The 17,982-nt window shown below is 45.3% G+C and overlaps 1 protein-coding gene across 5 annotated transcripts in view; it reads left to right on the top strand.

The window, feature by feature from the left end:
• Nucleotides 1-380: 380 nt before the first annotated feature.
• TBC1D1 (TBC1 domain family member 1) overlaps nt 381-17,982 on the top strand; it is a 117,170-nt gene continuing 99,568 nt past the window's right edge. For 3 of the 5 annotated variants that reach the window (XM_072125818.1, XM_072125809.1, XM_072125792.1), the window contains exons 1-2: nt 3,926-4,021; nt 6,301-6,815. In XM_072125818.1, coding sequence (XP_071981919.1) covers nt 6,402-6,815 — 414 coding nt within the window. In that variant the 5' untranslated portion in view covers nt 3,926-4,021; nt 6,301-6,401. Of the gene's footprint in view, nt 463-3,925; nt 4,022-6,300; nt 6,816-17,982 lie in introns of those variants that run through there. The other 2 variants (XM_072125801.1, XM_072125824.1) reach the window with 2 other exon arrangements.

Below are 17,982 nucleotides of genomic sequence, written 5' to 3'. Positions count from 1 at the left end.
GGCAGACCCAGTTGAAATTAGCTCCAGGAATATATTTGGTTAATCTGCATTATTTTTCAATACGTATTCATATAAAAATGCGACAAGGGAAAGCACATTTGCTAATTGACTTAGAGAATTGTATTTGCACATGTAAAAGTAGCAAAGAGGCTACATGACACGTATCTCACCCATACGTGTCCTCTGGCACACCCTCACCAGGCGCTCTGCCCAGCCTAATCCTCTCTGCTATACATATAGCATCCTATGGATCATGCACATATCTTCTCCCATCGTCTCCCTCCACATGACCCAATCAGACCGCGCTGATCCTTTTTATGTCCTCTCCTGTCCCTCCCCATCCCTGTCCCTCTGTGCTTGTTGCTTTGCAGTGTAATGAGGGGGAGGAAGGGGCTCTGCTTCTTCTGGGGGTCAGCGGGTGAGTCCTGCAATGCTTCATTCATCCCCAGGCTCTGCAGTCAGGTAGGTGACACTGGATTTGTACTATCTGCAGTATATGGAGATGTGATGCTGTGCCCGGGATGGATGTGTCATGCACATAGACATAGTGTATAATTCAGCCACTGCTTACATTAATAATCCATATGGTGGAAGCCATGGCAGTATATTGGGCATGCCCGGGGTTGTCATTGATAATAACGTAATGACTGTGTGTGATCAGCCTTATATATAGAGAAGACAACAGAGATGTGATGAATAATTGATTGGATGCGGAGCTCCCTCTGGATAGTGCACTGTTACTGTTACACAACCGATTGTGACACATCATTCTATAATGACAATTAACCCCATATCCAATTATGGGAAGTTCTCCGAATTAGATGTCATATTTGCTGTTACCTAAAAGGGAACCTGTCATCAGGAGCCCTTTTCTGGCTCCCCCCGTGTCCCCATAGAGAATAGTGTACACAATGGCAAAGAGTTTTTAAAGTAAAACTGTATTTAAAAAAAAAAAAAAAAGTTAGATGAAAGTTTACCTTTCTGTATGCGGAGTTGTGTCTCGTGTCCTCTGGGAGTGGCCAGTGAGGAGGGGGCAGACATGTATGACGTCCTGAGGGGGGAATCTATGAGGAGAGAAGATATGGGGGACATGGGAGGTTTTTAAAATTTGAAATCGATGCATGACGCAGCGGTATCCCGAGGGTGGGGGAGGGGAAACCGCTCCTCACTGGCCACTCCCAGGGGACTAGGGACCCAGCTCTGTTTACACATATACAGGTTTCCAATCTTTTTTTTTGGTACAAGACAGTTTTGTTATATTTCTTACTTAAAACCTCAATAGTAAAACCATGAGCAAATCTCATCAGTGTTGCCCATAACTTTTGTATTTTTAAATTGAGTGGAACAGGGGATTATTTCTAGTGGGGCAAGCTGTAAGTTTTTATTGTTGAAGTTTGTAGTTTTGATAATATTTGAGGATGGATCTGACACTTGCAGTCTATTGGGGAGAACATTTTACATTGTTCTCACCTCTCAGATGCTCTGGTTGTAATTGACCATGGCATCTACTGATCCTTTATATGTTTGCATACAGAGATAGCTATTCATCTATAAGTTGCCCCAAGTGAGGAAACAGCAGAAGTGTGCTCCATAACACGCTGCCTGCACATCTTCAACTTGAAAGTTGCATTTACATCTTTGTATTTCATTAGTTTTGTTCTGAGTTCCCAGAAATACTGAGCTGGCATAGAAATGGCATGGCTGTCTTGGACCGCAGGAGAAAGCCACTCGTCACAACTAGCAAATTCTGTGCTGGAGTGAAGGCCTGGGTGCCCACAGAAAGGGCTCTGAGTGCCACTTCTGGCACCCGTGCCATAGGTTCGCCACCCCTGCCCTAGGACTATATCTGGTTTATCTGCTTTTTCTTTGGAATCCTTTTTTTATGAATATTAATGTTTCAAATTATTTATGGAAAATTATTTATGGAAAGTACATTTGCTAACTGACTTAGGCCCCTTCCACACTAGCGTTTTTCAGGCGCGAATTCTGCGCGTGCTTTTGACGCGCAGAACTTGCATTGCACTCTGTCCCATTGTTTCCAATGGGTCTTTCCTCATTTGCGTTGTTTTTCATGCGCGTGCTTGCGTTTGCTTTGCGTTTTCCTTTGCGTTTTTCCCGTCCCATTCAAGTCTATGGAGACGCATCAAAAATGCATTGCACTCGCAAGCATTGCAAGTGCAATGCGAGTGCAATGCGTTTTAAACGGATGGGTTGCTAGGTGACATGAATAATTCCCCTGCTCGAGATCGAGCATTTAATTAAAAAAAGACAGTGAAGAATAGAATAAAAACAGTGAACACAGGATCATTTAAGTGAAAAACACAGTAAAGAACACAGTGAAGAATAGATTACAGATGTTCGGCACATCTGCTTACTTGTCGGGAGATACGCGCGGAACGGTGCAAACAAAATAGCATGTGAAGAACAATATATATGTGTGTAAAGAACACATTGCAGATGTTTCCATACATCTGCAATGTGTTCTTCACACATATATATTGTTCTTCACATACTATTTTGTTCGCACCGTTCCGCGCGTATCTCCCGACAAGTAAGCAGATGTGCCGAACATCTGTAATCTATTCTTCACTGTGTTCTGCACTGTGTTTTTCACTTAAATGATCCTGTGTTCACTGTTTTTATTCTATTCTTCACTGTTCTTCACATCTGCTAACTTGTCGGGAGATAATATACGCACGCGGAACAGTGAAGAAAAGATTGTAGAAGTTTGCATACATCTGCTAACTTATCAGAAGACATTCTTTTTCAATTAAATAAAACATTTTATTCCCGAACCATGGTCCCTTTGAAAAAGTCCAATTGACTTAAAAAACGTGCGTGAAAAACGCACCGAAAACGCAAAAAAATGCGAACAACACACGCGTGAAAAACGCAAAAACGCTAATGACTCCAAGGAAAAATGGAACAAAAATGCAGCCAAAAACGTCAGTTTTTCACGCATTGCACCCTGATGTGAAATGCAACGCTAGTGTGGAAGGGGCCTTAGAGAACGACATATTACACCGCACCTCACAACTCAAAACTAGATGTAACAGAGTAATATCCTAAATGGTCAATGACTTTTCAATAAACTTTTCATGAACCTGTTGTACAAGTTATTGGTAGAAATTCTGTAAGGCTGGGTTCACATCTTATTTTTTGGCATACATTTTAAGGACAGAGCCGGTGATTTGCTGATGATGATGTTGGGGACAGTGACATCCCTCCTGCTGAACGACATATCCCGAGGATTGAAAGGCATAGTTTACTACGCCATAGTTTGCTCAAAGTGTTGTTGTATACTATTATAGTTTACTACGTCTTTCCATCCTGTCTGAAGTGGTGAAGATAGAGAGGGTTAGAATATTAATACTACATAATGACCAAACACAGTGACAGTAAAACTGCCATGGGCCCTGGGGTGTATGTATATTATAGTCCCTACAAGTCTGGAATCACTTCCTACATATGAAACTAGAATCAAGTTTCTTGGGGAATGAAGAGGTGTCCCTTCTGCTGCTTTCATCTGTGCTTGTGAGGACCTTCAAAGGTCCTGAAATGTCTCTTGTGTACATGTGCATTGAGAGCAGTAACAGATGTATGTGGATTTAATTTGGTGGGTGGCCATGAGTCCCGGGCTACCCCCCCAAACCACCTGTATAATCCCCTACTGCACTCTACAAAGTTTGGTAAGCGGTACAATACAAAAGAATATGCATAAACCCTATTTTAAATCATGAATTGTATAATATCTAGTCTAAGTCTATAATTTCCTGATCCTTCCTATTACAGAAGCGATTGATGTGTATTTTTTCATATTTTTAGCTTTGCCTGTTTCTAAATATGTTTGTGTGTCTGATGTTTGTGACACGTTCATGTAAGGTGATACGGTGTGAGCCGGGGCGGGCAGTCTACCATTTCTACTTTAATAACCTTGACAGTAGTTTATACATGACATCAGGGGCCGCATGGAGAATATGTAACAGCGACAAACTTCAATGGAAACGCCACAAGCAATAAGGTCAGAAAAGTCCATAATTCTCCTTTATAAGTTAATGTGACATCTTAGTGAAGGCAGCTGGTGGTTCTGTATCACTTCAGCAACTACAACTCCCATCATACACACAATAGCAGGGTTCAGCAACTACAAACTCCCATCATACACGCAATAGCAGGGTTTTACTGTCTTACTACAAGGAAAATTTCCTCTTTCAACTCAGTTTACAGTTAGGAATATAACTTTAAGGACATCCGAAATATCACAATAATCTGAATTTTCCCTTTTGGTCAAAACTTTATAAGGATTGTCCCACATTTTAGTGGATATCCTGGCAAATTGGGCTCTTTCCAAATTGAAAATAGTATTGCCCAAACTTGATTCCAATATCTGGATATGACTAGACTTTAATGCTCCAAGTTTTACCTTGGAAAATATTGGTAAATCTTAACAGTGTACTGAATCCGCTTTTTGGAAACCTATTCACACTATGCAGTTGAAATCTTTCCAGGTTTCAGGTTTGTTCTCTGCATTTTTGTTTCTCAATGATTTCTTAATCATCTTTTTTTCCTCCCCCGTTGATTTCAATGAGGAGAATGGCTGCCTGGGAAATGGCAATGTGTTGTTTGCCAAAATTATTACAATGCAGTTGTGCTGTGAATCTCTGTTGGATTGATGCAGGAGTAGAGTCCATGAGCCTTTGAAGGACCATTCCTTCCTTGGTTGAACTTGATGGAAGCAACTTCCTCTGAAGAGATGCATTACATTTCTTAAAATCCCGTTTTATGCAAGATCAGTTGAAAAGTTAGTGATTACTTGAAGAGGTTTTGCAGGATATTGGAAAAACCCCAATGTTGCTGGGATCGGGTTGGGAAAAGAACAGAATACATACTTACTCTGCTCCTGCACCTTGTTACTATGTCACTCCAATACTTCCAGTTTCGGGGGTCAGTTGGTAGTGTTGGGGGGGGGGGGGGAGTTCTCAGACAAAGAGACAACAAAGAAAGTTAAGTCTCCTGGACAATAGAAGTCCCTATGGTCCTTAGAGGCCATTAGTTGGCTGAAGTAGGTCCCCTGACCCCCAGAATTTTATTTCAGTTGCAGTTCCAAAACCTGGAAGCAGTGGATTGATGTGTGAAACAGATCCCATTACTCCTTTAAGTTCACAATAAATCTGGTTCCAAAAGAGTTTTTTATTTTTATTTTTTTAATCAAATTTTTATTTTAAAAAAAAACTTAACTTTCTATTTATTTTCATATTTAAACAACATGAACAATAAACATACTGCTTGGTGGGTAGAATGACTAGGTGCCCATATAAAGCAAGTGTCCATACTACTCAGATGTTATCTGGTTGGGCTCATGAGGCCCAGGAAGAGTCCATCCGGAGGAGCCTTAGGCTTTTTAAGATTTGCATATTGCTCGGTAGATCAAATAGTAATATTCATGGGTGGAGAAGAAACGATTTGGTTTAGCATCAAATAGATCTATATTAGCGCTGCATGCCATGCTGTAATAGGTTTAATGGTGGCGGTTAGGCTACATGCACACTGCCGTGTGCCCACCGCGCCGTAGCACGGCGGGCACACGGCAGAGCAGGGAGAGGAGGAGGAGGGGAGCGCCGCTCACCCCCGCCCCTCTCCATAGGGATGTATGGGCCACGGCGCCCTAATACGGGAAAAGATAGGACATGTCCTATCTTTTTCCGGGCTATGCAGCGGTACGGTGCCGCACGTGTGCTGCACTGTACCGCTCCCATACCATGCCGTGAGCCCATAGAAGTGTATGGGGGACGTATATCGGCCGTATATATGTCGGCCGAATATACGTCCCCCATACATGTGTGTGAATGTAGCCTTAGCTTGTAATACCTTGAATTATTCTGTCCCTACATCAAGCCAGGGGCACCATATATGGCAAATTTTGCCCTGTACACAAATTCTGAGATTTGTGGGGGTTCAGTGTCCTTCCAATGGAGCGCGATAAGTTTCTTGGCTATATAGAGCAGTCACAGTACTGCCAATCTATGACTCTAAGACAGCTGCAATTCAAAACTATAGCCTAGGATACAAACAGGAGGATTTCGTGTAATCGCCATAGAATAGGTCTGATCAATCAGGTTAATAACCTCTCGCCAGTAGCGTCATAGCCTTGGACAGTTCCATATCAAGTGATCAGGTCTGCATTAGATCTGTTGCATCTAGGGCAGCAATAATCACTTCTATATTCCATCCTGAACACAAATTATGTTTTGATATTTATTGAATTATATATAAGTGACTTTCTGTTCTTCTCTCACACAGATGTTCTCATAATTGAAATGCGGGAACCACACTAGACTTGTTCTTCATCTGCCTAAAAACTGTGAAGACTGAAAAGCTCAAAACAATACTCCCTTCTTACCATGGATCCTATATCATTTACTGCTCCAAAATCCTCACCCAATATTGTCCTAGAATACAGACTGCAGCTCATTGGCTCCTTAACGCTCAATGCATTTACTACGATGCCCATGTTACCTTGGGTGGTGGCAGAGATCAAGAGGAAAAGCTTACAGAGGTCCAAGGATTCCCAACCCATGCGTCCTGTCCGGCTGTATGTGTCATCCACCTGTATCTGTTGTGAGCCCGATCCTGGGGAGAGCCAGCAGTGGGATCCCCTAATCTGCTGTAGCATCTTCGAACACAAACCACAGTTTGTCCGGAAATTAATACACAATAGTCAGGATCCCAATTACTTTGCCTGTTTGCTGAAGGAAGAAGATGTCTCACATCAGCAGAGCACATGCTATGTCTTCCGAGCCGCTGACCAAGCCAAAGTAAGACATTATTTGTTAAAATCATAGATAAAGCCCATGTTTATCACCAATCCCATAATCTCAATACCAATATTTATTTTTAAGCCAACTACGGGCATAAGTTTTCTGCTGCAGATGAAAGTAGATATGGCTGCTGCAGGGTCATGAAAATGAATCATCTCATCACTAGGTCAAGTACTGTTTGTGTTCTCAGGGAAGATATCACACCAATTCTACCAAGGTTGCAGCTGTCCGAGGTCATGAGATTAGAAAATAGAATATCATGATGTGTATATGATCACACATTTACAGTGACAAGCAAAGGGGAAACAAGGTTAAGAACTTTTGGCTTCCATGCTCCATATCTCACCATCCACTACAGCTCTGAACGTGAGATCAACATCATTCTATAGCCAATTATTTTGGCTATTTCATACCTTCATTTTACGGTCAACTACCGTATATACTCGAGTATAAGCCAATGCGAGTATAGGACGAGGCACCTAATTGTACCACCAAAAACTGGGAAAACCTATTGACTCGAGTATAAGTGGCATTGGTCACAGCCTCCCCAGTATATAGCCAGCCCCATGTAGTATATAGCTAGCCAGCCCCCAGTAGTATATAGGCAGCCATATATCCGTCAGTAATATATAGTCAGCCAGCTCGCAGGTAGTATATAGTCAGCAAGCCACCTGTAGTATATAGCTAGCCCCATTTAGTATATAGCCAGCCCCCTGTAATATATAGCCAGCCAGTCCCCTGTAGCATATAGCCAGTCAGCCCCCTGTAATATATAGCCAGCCAGCTCCGTTTAGTATATAGCCAACTCGTCCCTGTAATATATAGCCAGCTCCATTAGTATATAGGCAGCCAGCCCCCTGGAGAATATAGCCTGGCAGCCTCCAGTAAGCCCAGCACATAAAAAAATAAACGGAGTACTCACCTTTCCGTCGCCCCGGGCAGGTCCTTCCCTTCACTTCATGTGCGCCGGCACTAGCTCCAGGTCAGCCACAGGTCCGTGGCTGACACCATAGTTTGTGCGCCAGTCTTGTGCACAAACCTGTTGCTGACCTGGAGCTGGCTCGGGGTGTCGGGAAGGTGAGTCCTCAGTTTATTTTTATAGAAAACCGAGTATAAGCCAAGTGAGGAATTTTCAGCACAAAAATTCAGCTTATACTGGAGTATATACTGTATTATGTGTATGCTTAGTTATGCAGATTCTTCGTGTGTGACTGCGTTACTGATTGCTACTAGTGATGGAACAATCTTATTCTTCTTGTATACTATTAACTACAACTTGTTGTCACATTTCCTAATAGCTCAGTGTGTTATTAGGTTGATTCTCAAGTCGGCTCATCACAAGCTTTATCAGTTCTGACAACAAACACAGCAGTGGCTGCGCTTGTGTTATTTTTAAGAGTGAGATGCAAATACCCTGCATAAAGTTGAAGGCCTGGACTAAAATTTTGTCATAAGAAGATTCAGCTTAAGCAAAAAAGTACAAAAAGTGGATAGTAGGACATTGATTTTGATTGATGAGATGAAAGTCAATAGATTGGGTCTGATTGTCCAAATGTGTCTGGTAGGGTCAAGGAATAAAGGGGCTAACTGATCAAGAAATTTAATGAACTGTCTAGTTCAATGAAAGATAACAGGTGGTCGTTTCATGGACAACGGCAATGGATATTGACCAGAATCAATGGTGGTCTTAAAGGAAATCTACCGTACTATCAGAAAACTACTTTCAAAAGTATTTTCAGATGCAGATTTCCCCTCCCGGCAGCTGCATCCCGGTTTTGCCTAATTCTGGGGTGCAGCTTCTGCACTGATCAAGATCACGTCCAGAAAGATTCAGGCAGTGCTTAAAGCAAAATGTGGATTCACAAAATAATTACATTTAAAATATCAATTTTTAGGAGCAAAACAGTAATAATGAAGTTTCATGGTAAGGATCGGCATAACTAAGCATATATCATAACTGCTGATTTACAACTGAGAATACAGATCAATTCTGTGGTCCCCAGCATTGATTCTGCGATAAGATAATGATATGAGTCACATGTCAAGGCATAAATCTATTACCAGAGAGGTCAAACCTGATTGAAAGACCTTCACATACAGATCTGATGACACTACACCAATGTGGAGATGTTATGTTACATTTCATATATTGCTCTAGAGGTGACAATGTTACACACAATATATCAGCCAGTGTCAGTGTCCATTGTTATTATAGGGCAGTTGTGGTCTGTGGGTCCTCTGCTATGTGTGCGGGCACAGCCCTGGCATTCCACTCATTGCACTGCATTTATTTTTAACCACATCATAAACATGACTGGTCAAAGTTCACCATCCTTCAGTGTCTGGGAAACCAGAAACCACAAGGGGCACATTCTTCAGAACAAATACCTAAGTGCCCTCATGTTCAGACGTGCCCACCTCAGTACCCACCGCTTGTATAATGTACATATATTCTCCAGATTCTACATACAGAAGTCAATGAGGAGGTGCAGAGAAGTTTCAAGTTTCCAAAGTCTGTATCCACCATATTATTTGGGATAGGAGACTATATTCATATTACTATTATTACTGACCACATAGAGACCAGGGACTTCTTCACTTCTGACAATAGATGATGTCACACCTTATCTCCTCCTCCCTGTACAATGACCTCTATATAGATATCACTGACCCATCATTACATCACTACTGACAATAGATGATGTCACAGCTTATCCCCTCCTCCTCCCTGTACAATGACCTCTATATAGATAACACTGACCCATCATTACATCACTACTGACAATGGATGATGTCACAGCTTATCTCCTCCCCCTCCCTGTACAATGACCTCTATAGATAACACTGACCCATCATTACATCACTACTGACAATAGATGATGTCACAGCTTATCTCCTCCCCCTCCCTGTACAATGATCTCTATATAGATAACACTGACCCATCATTACATCACTACTGACAATAGATGAGGTCACAGCTTATCTCCTCCCCCTCCCTGTACAATGACCTCTATATAGATAATACTGACCCATCATTACATTACTACTGACAATAGATGATGTCACAGCTTATCTCCTCCTCCCTGTACAATGACCTCTATATAGATAACACTGACCCATCATTACATCACTACTGACAATAGATTATGTCACAGCTTATCTCCTCCCCTCCCTGTACAATGACCTCTATATAGATAACACTGACCCATCATTACATCACTACTGACAATAGATGATGTCACAGCTTATCTCCTCCTCCTCCCTGTACAATGACCTCTATATAGATAACACTGACCCATCATTACATCACTACTGACAATAGGTGATGTCACAGCTTATCTCCACCCCCCTCTTTGTACAATGACCTCTATATAGATAACACTGACCCATCATTACATCACTACTGACAATAGATGATGTCACAGCTTATCTCCTCCCCCCTCTCTGTACGATGACCTCTATATAGATAACACTGACCCATTATTACATTACTACTGACAATAGATGATGTCACAGCTTATCTCCTCCCCCCTCTCTGTACGATGACCTCTATATAGATAACACTGACCCATTATTACATTACTACTGACAATAGATGATGTCACAGCTTATCTCCTCCCCCCTCCCTGTACGATGACCTCTATGTAGATAACACTGACCCATCATTACATCACTACTGACAATAGATGATGTCACAGCTTATCTCCTCCCCCCTCTCTGTACGATGACCTCTATATAGATAACACTGACCCATTATTACATCACTACTGACAATAGATGATGTCACAGCTTATCTCCTCCCCCCTCCCTGTACAATGACCTCTATATAGATAACACTGACTTATCATTACATCACTACTGACAATAGATGATGTCACAGCTTATCTCCTCCCCCCTCCCTGTACGATGACCTCTATATAGATAACACTGACCCATCATTACATCACTACTGACAATAGATGATGTCACAGCTTATCTCCTCCTCCTCCCTGTACAATGAACACTGTATAGATAACACTGACCCATCATTACATCACTATTGACAATAGATGATGTCACAGCTTATCTCCACCCCCCTCTTTGTACAATGACCTCTATATAGATAACACTGACCTATCATTACATCACTACTGACAATAGATGATGTCACAGCTTATCTCCTCCTCCCTGTACAATGACCTCTAGATAGATAACACTGACCCATCATTACATCACTACTGACAATAGATGATGTCACAGCTTACCTCCTCCCCCTCCCTGTACAATGACCTCTATATAGATAACACTGACCCATCATTACATCACTACTGACAATAGATGATGTCACAGCTTATCTCCTCCTCCTCCCTGTACAATGACCTCTATATAGATAACACTGACCCATCATTACATCACTACTGACAATAGATGATGTCACAGCTTATCTCCTCCCCCTCCCTGTACAATGACCTCTATATAGATAACACTGACCCATCATTACATCACTACTGATAATTGATGATGTCAAATCTGTCTGTATGTCTATAAAACTCTAATTAAACCTCAATGAGTTAGCATCAGAATATATCTGTCTTTGACCATGAAGCTGCTGTAAATTATATCTCTTACTGCTGTCAACAGAGCTAAAAAATATGGATACCCCAATGCTGTGTGTAACTTACATATATGTGTAAATTGTAACCACCACACATTTATAAAGTTTACACCTGCCACCTCTTCTGATTTTTCCCATAAGATAACAGTTCAGTTTTTTTCATACTGAATAACACATGAAATATTATTTTGACTGGATATTCCCGTTAAATCTGTGTGGCGGGATACCAGTAAAGATGTCACTTCAAATATTCCCTTTACTGTGGATTGGTTTCTAAAAATTCAGACTAGAAGTAATAGAATAGCACATAGCGTCATCTAGTGTTCATAGCAAGGAAGGGCAATGTATTCATTACTAGACGTAGAAGGGTTGTGCAGAAGAAGGGCGATGCGGGGTGCAGGGGTAGCAGTCACACAACATCTTGGGGCCCTTTTGAATGCAGACCTCAGGATTTCCTAGCAATATGCTTTTAGTATCATAGTAAATAAGTTTAGAAAAAGACATCCGACATCCAGAAGAAGGCAAACACCTGGAAGGCTAATATGACAGTCAGAATAACTTATAACTTACTAGTTTTATTCTCATAAGAAAGGCATCCGGGTCCCTCTTGAACATTCACAAAGTATCAGCTATAACAACCTCCTGCAGCAGAGAGTGCCATAGTCTCGCTGCTCTTACTGTAAGAATCCCTGTCTATGGTGCCTCTTCTAGGCGTAGAGGATGCCCCCTGTCTATGGTGATGGTAGAACCTCCTCTCCTATAGGTGTAGAGGATGTCCCCTGTCTATGGTGATGGTAGAAGCTCCTCTCCTCTAGGCGTAGAGGATGCCCCCTGTCTATGGTGATGGTAGAACCTCCTCTCCTCTAGGCATAGAGGATGCCCCCTGTCTATGGTGATGGTAGAACCTCCTCTCCTGTAGGTGTAGATGATGCCCCCCGTCTATGGTGATGGTAGAACCTCCAATCCTCTAGGTGTAGAGGATGCCCCCTGTCTATGGAGATGGTAGAACCACATCTCCTCTAGGTGTAGAGGATGTCCCCTGTCTATGGTGATGGTAGAACCACCTCTCCTCTAGGTGCAGAGGATGCCCCCTGTCTATGGTGATGGTAGAACCACCTCTCCTCTAGGTGTAGATGATGCCCCCCGTCTATGGTGATGGTAGAACCTCCTCCCCTCTAGGTGTAGATGATGCCCCCCGTCTATGGCGATGGTAGAACCTCCTCTCCTCTAGGTGTATAGGATGTCCCCTGTCTATGCTGATGGTAGATCCAACTCTCGTCTAGGTGTAGAGGATGCCCCCTGTCTATGGTGATGGTAGAACCCCCTCTCCTCTAGGTGTAGAGGATCCCCCCTGTCTATGGTGATGTTAGAACCTCCTCTCCTCTAGGTGTAGAGGATGCCCCCTGTCTATGGTGATGGTAGAACCTCCTCTCCTCTAGGTGTAGAGGATGCCCCCTGTCTATGGTGATGGTAGAACCTCCTCTCCTCTAGGTGTAGAGGGTGTTCCCTGTCTATGGTGATGGTAGAACCTCCTCTCCTCTAGGTGTAGAGGATGTCCCCTGTCTATGGTGATGGTAGAACCTCCTCTCCTTTAGGTGTAGAGGATGCCCCCTGTCTATGGTGATGGCAGAACCACCTCTCCTCTAGGTGTAGAGGATGCCCCCTGTCTATGCTGATGGTAGAACCTCCTCTCCTCTAGGTGTAGAGGATGCCCCCTGTCTATAGTGATGGTAGAACCTCCTCTCCTCTAGGTGTAGAGGATGCCCCCTGTCTATGGTGATGGTAGAACCTCCTCTCCTCTAGGTGTAGAGGATGCCCCCTGTCTATGGTGATGGCAGAACCACCTCTCCTCTAGGTGTAGAGGTTGCCCCCTGTCTATGGTGATGGTAGAAGCTCCTCTCCTCTAGGTGTAGAGGATGCCCCCTGTCTATGTTGATGGTAGAAGCTCCTCTCCTCTAGGTGTAGAGGATGCCCCCTGTCTATGTTGATGGTAGAAGCTCCTCTCCTCTAGGTGTAGAGGATGCCCCCTGTCTATGTTGATGGTAGAAGCTCCTCTCCTCTAGGTGTAGAGGATGCCCCCTGTCTATGGTGATGGTAAAATCTCCTCTCCTCTAGGTGTAGAGGATGCCCCCTATCTATGGTGATGGTAGAAGCTCCTCTCCTCTAGGTGTAGAGGATGCCCCCTGTCTATGGTGATGGTAGAACCTCCTCTCCTCTAGGTGTAGAGGATGTCCCCTGTCTATGGTGATGGTAGAACCTCCTCTCCTCTAGGTGTAGAGGATGCCCCCTGTCTATGGTGATGGCAGAACCACCTCTCCTCTAGGTGTAGAGGATGCCCCCTGTCTATGCTGATGGTAGAACCTCCTCTCCTCTAGGTGTAGAGGATGCCCCCTGTCTATAGTGATGGTAGAACCTCCTCTCCTCTAGGTGTAGAGGATGCCCCCTGTCTATGGTGATGGTAGAACCTCCTCTCCTCTAGGTGTAGAGGATGCCCCCTGTCTATGGTGATGGCAGAACCACCTCTCCTCTAGGTGTAGAGGTTGGCCCCTGTCTATGGTGATGGTAGAAGCTCCTCTCCTCTAGGTGTAGAGGATGCCCCCTGTCTATGTTGATGGTAGAAGCTCCTCTCCTCTAGGTGTAGAGGATGCCCCCTGTCTATGTTGATGGTAGAAGCTCCTCTCCTCTAGGTGTAGAGGATGCCCCCTGTCTATGTTGATGGTAGAAGCTCCTCTCCTCTAGGTGTAGAGGATGCCCCCTGTCTATGGTGATGGTAAAATCTCTTCTCCTCTAGGTGTAGAGGATGCCCCCTGTCTATGGTGATGGTAGAAGCTCCTCTCCTCTAGGTGTAGAGGATGCCCCCTGTCTATGGTGATGGTAGAACCTCCTCTCCTCTAGGTGTAGAGGATGTCCCCTGTCTGTGGTGATGGTAGAACCTCCTCTCCTCTAGGTGTATAGGATGCCCTCTGTCTATGCTGATGGTAGAACCTCCTCTCCTCTAGGTGTATAGGATGTCCCCTGTCTATGCTGATGGTAGAACCTCCTCTCCTCTAGGTATAGAGGATGTCCCCTGTCTATGGTGATGGTAGAACCTCCTCTCCTCTAGGTGTAGAGGATGCCCCCTGTCTATGGTGATGGTAGAAGCTCCTCTCCTCTAGGTGTAGAGGATGCCCCCTGTCTATGGTGATGGCAGAACCACCTCTCCTCTAGGTGTAGAGGTTGCCCCCTGTCTATGGTGATGGTAGAAGCGCCTCTCCTCTAGGTTTAGAGGATGCCCCCTGTCTATGTTGATGGTAGAAGCTCCTCTCCTCTAGGTGTAGAGGATGCCCCCTGTCTATGGTGATGGTAGAACCTCCTCTCCTCTAGGCATAGAGGATGCCCCCTGTCTATGTTGATGGTAGAAGCTCCTCTCCTCTAGGTGTAGAGGATGCCCCCTGTCTATGTTGATGGTAGAAGCTCCTCTCCTCTAGGTGTAGAGGATGCCCCCTGTCTATGGTAATGGTAAAATCTTCTCTCCTCTAGGTGTAGAGGATGCCCCCTGTCTATGGTGATGGTAAAAGCTCCTCTCCTCTAGGTGTAGAGGATGCCCCCTGTCTATGGTGATGGTAGAACCTCCTCTCCTCTAGGTGTAGAGGATGCCCACTGTCTATGGTGATGGTAGAACCTCCTCTCCTCTAGGTGTAGAGGATGCCCCCTGTCTATGGTGATGGAGAACCTCCTCTCCTCTAGGTGTAGAGGATGCCCCCTGTCTATGGAGATGGTAGAACCACATCTCCTCTAGGTGTAGAGGATGTCCCCTGTCTATGGTGATGGTAGAACCACCTCTCCTCTAGGTGCAGAGGATGCCCCCTGTCTATGGTGATGGTAGAACCACCTCTCCTCTAGGTGTAGATGATGCCCCCCGTCTATGGTGATGGTAGAACCTCCTCCCCTCTAGGTGTAGATGATGCCCCCCGTCTATGGCGATGGTAGAACCTCCTCTCCTCTAGGTGTATAGGATGTCCCCTGTCTATGCTGATGGTAGATCCAACTCTCGTCTAGGTGTAGAGGATGCCCCCTGTCTATGGTGATGGTAGAACCCCCTCTCCTCTAGGTGTAGAGGATCCCCCCTGTCTATGGTGATGTTAGAACCTCCTCTCCTCTAGGTGTAGAGGATGCCCCCTGTCTATGGTGATGGTAGAACCTCCTCTCCTCTAGGTGTAGAGGATGCCCCCTGTCTATGGTGATGGTAGAACCTCCTCTCCTCTAGGTGTAGAGGGTGTTCCCTGTCTATGGTGATGGTAGAACCTCCTCTCCTCTAGGTGTAGAGGATGTCCCCTGTCTATGGTGATGGTAGAACCTCCTCTCCTTTAGGTGTAGAGGATGCCCCCTGTCTATGGTGATGGCAGAACCACCTCTCCTCTAGGTGTAGAGGATGCCCCCTGTCTATGCTGATGGTAGAACCTCCTCTCCTCAAGGTGTAGAGGATGCCCCCTGTCTATAGTGATGGTAGAACCTCCTCTCCTCTAGGTGTAGAGGATGCCCCCTGTCTATGGTGATGGTAGAACCTCCTCTCCTCTAGGTGTAGAGGATGCCCCCTGTCTATGGTGATGGCAGAACCACCTCTCCTCTAGGTGTAGAGGTTGCCCCCTGTCTATGGTGATGGTAGAAGCTCCTCTCCTCTAGGTGTAGAGGATGCCCCCTGTCTATGTTGATGGTAGAAGCTCCTCTCCTCTAGGTGTAGAGGATGCCCCCTGTCTATGTTGATGGTAGAAGCTCCTCTCCTCTAGGTGTAGAGGATGCCCCCTGTCTATGTTGATGGTAGAAGCTCCTCTCCTCTAGGTGTAGAGGATGCCCCCTGTCTATGGTGATGGTAAAATCTCCTCTCCTCTAGGTGTAGAGGATGCCCCCTGTCTATGGTGATGGTAGAAGCTCCTCTCCTCTAGGTGTAGAGGATGCCCCCTGTCTATGGTGATGGTAGAACCTCCTCTCCTCTAGGTGTAGAGGATGTCCCCTGTCTATGGTGATGGTAGAACCTCCTCTCCTCTAGGTGTAGAGGATGCCCCCTGTCTATGGTGATGGCAGAACCACCTCTCCTCTAGGTGTAGAGGATGCCCCCTGTCTATGCTGATGGTAGAACCTCCTCTCCTCTAGGTGTAGAGGATGCCCCCTGTCTATAGTGATGGTAGAACCTCCTCTCCTCTAGGTGTAGAGGATGCCCCCTGTCTATGGTGATGGTAGAACCTCCTCTCCTCTAGGTGTAGAGGATGCCCCCTGTCTATGGTGATGGCAGAACCACCTCTCCTCTAGGTGTAGAGGTTGGCCCCTGTCTATGGTGATGGTAGAAGCTCCTCTCCTCTAGGTGTAGAGGATGCCCCCTGTCTATGTTGATGGTAGAAGCTCCTCTCCTCTAGGTGTAGAGGATGCCCCCTGTCTATGTTGATGGTAGAAGCTCCTCTCCTCTAGGTGTAGAGGATGCCCCCTGTCTATGTTGATGGTAGAAGCTCCTCTCCTCTAGGTGTAGAGGATGCCCCCTGTCTATGGTGATAGTAAAATCTCCTCTCCTCTAGGTGTAGAGGATGCCCCCTGTCTATGGTGATGGTAGAAGCTCCTCTCCTCTAGGTGTAGAGGATGCCCCCTGTCTATGGTGATGGTAGAACCTCCTCTCCTCTAGGTGTAGAGGATGTCCCCTGTCTATGGTGATGGTAGAACCTCCTCTCCTCTAGGTGTATAGGATGCCCTCTGTCTATGCTGATGGTAGAACCTCCTCTCCTCTAGGTGTATAGGATGTCCCCTGTCTATGCTGATGGTAGAACCTCCTCTCCTCTAGGTATAGAGGATGTCCCCTGTCTATGGTGATGGTAGAACCTCCTCTCCTCTAGGTGTAGAGGATGCCCCCTGTCTATGGTGATGGTAGAAGCTCCTCTCCTCTAGGTGTAGAGGATGCCCCCTGTCTATGGTGATGGCAGAACCACCTCTCCTCTAGGTGTAGAGGTTGCCCCCTGTCTATGGTGATGGTAGAAGCGCCTCTCCTCTAGGTTTAGAGGATGCCCCCTGTCTATGTTGATGGTAGAAGCTCCTCTCCTCTAGGTGTAGAGGATGCCCCCTGTCTATGGTGATGGTAGAACCTCCTCTCCTCTAGGCATAGAGGATGCCCCCTGTCTATGTTGATGGTAGAAGCTCCTCTCCTCTAGGTGTAGAGGATGCCCCCTGTCTATGTTGATGGTAGAAGCTCCTCTCCTCTAGGTGTAGAGGATGCCCCCTGTCTATGGTAATGGTAAAATCTTCTCTCCTCTAGGTGTAGAGGATGCCCCCTGTCTATGGTGATGGTAAAAGCTCCTCTCCTCTAGGTGTAGAGGATGCCCCCTGTCTATGGTGATGGTAGAACCTCCTCTCCTCTAGGTGTAGAGGATGCCCACTGTCTATGGTGATGGTAGAACCTCCTCTCCTCTAGGTGTAGAGGATGCCCCCTGTCTATGGTGATGGAGAACCTCCTCTCCTCTAGGTGTAGAGGATGCCCCCTGTCTATGGTGATGGTAGAACCTCCTCTCCTCTAGGTGTAGAGGATGCCCACTGTCTATGGTGATGGTAGAA

This window comes from Engystomops pustulosus, chromosome 1 (genome assembly GCF_040894005.1).
Source record: "Engystomops pustulosus chromosome 1, aEngPut4.maternal, whole genome shotgun sequence".
Lineage (NCBI taxonomy): Eukaryota > Metazoa > Chordata > Amphibia > Anura > Leptodactylidae > Engystomops > Engystomops pustulosus.
The sequence above is the reverse complement of the archived record's forward strand: the minus strand, read 5'-3'. Positions and strand labels throughout refer to the sequence as shown.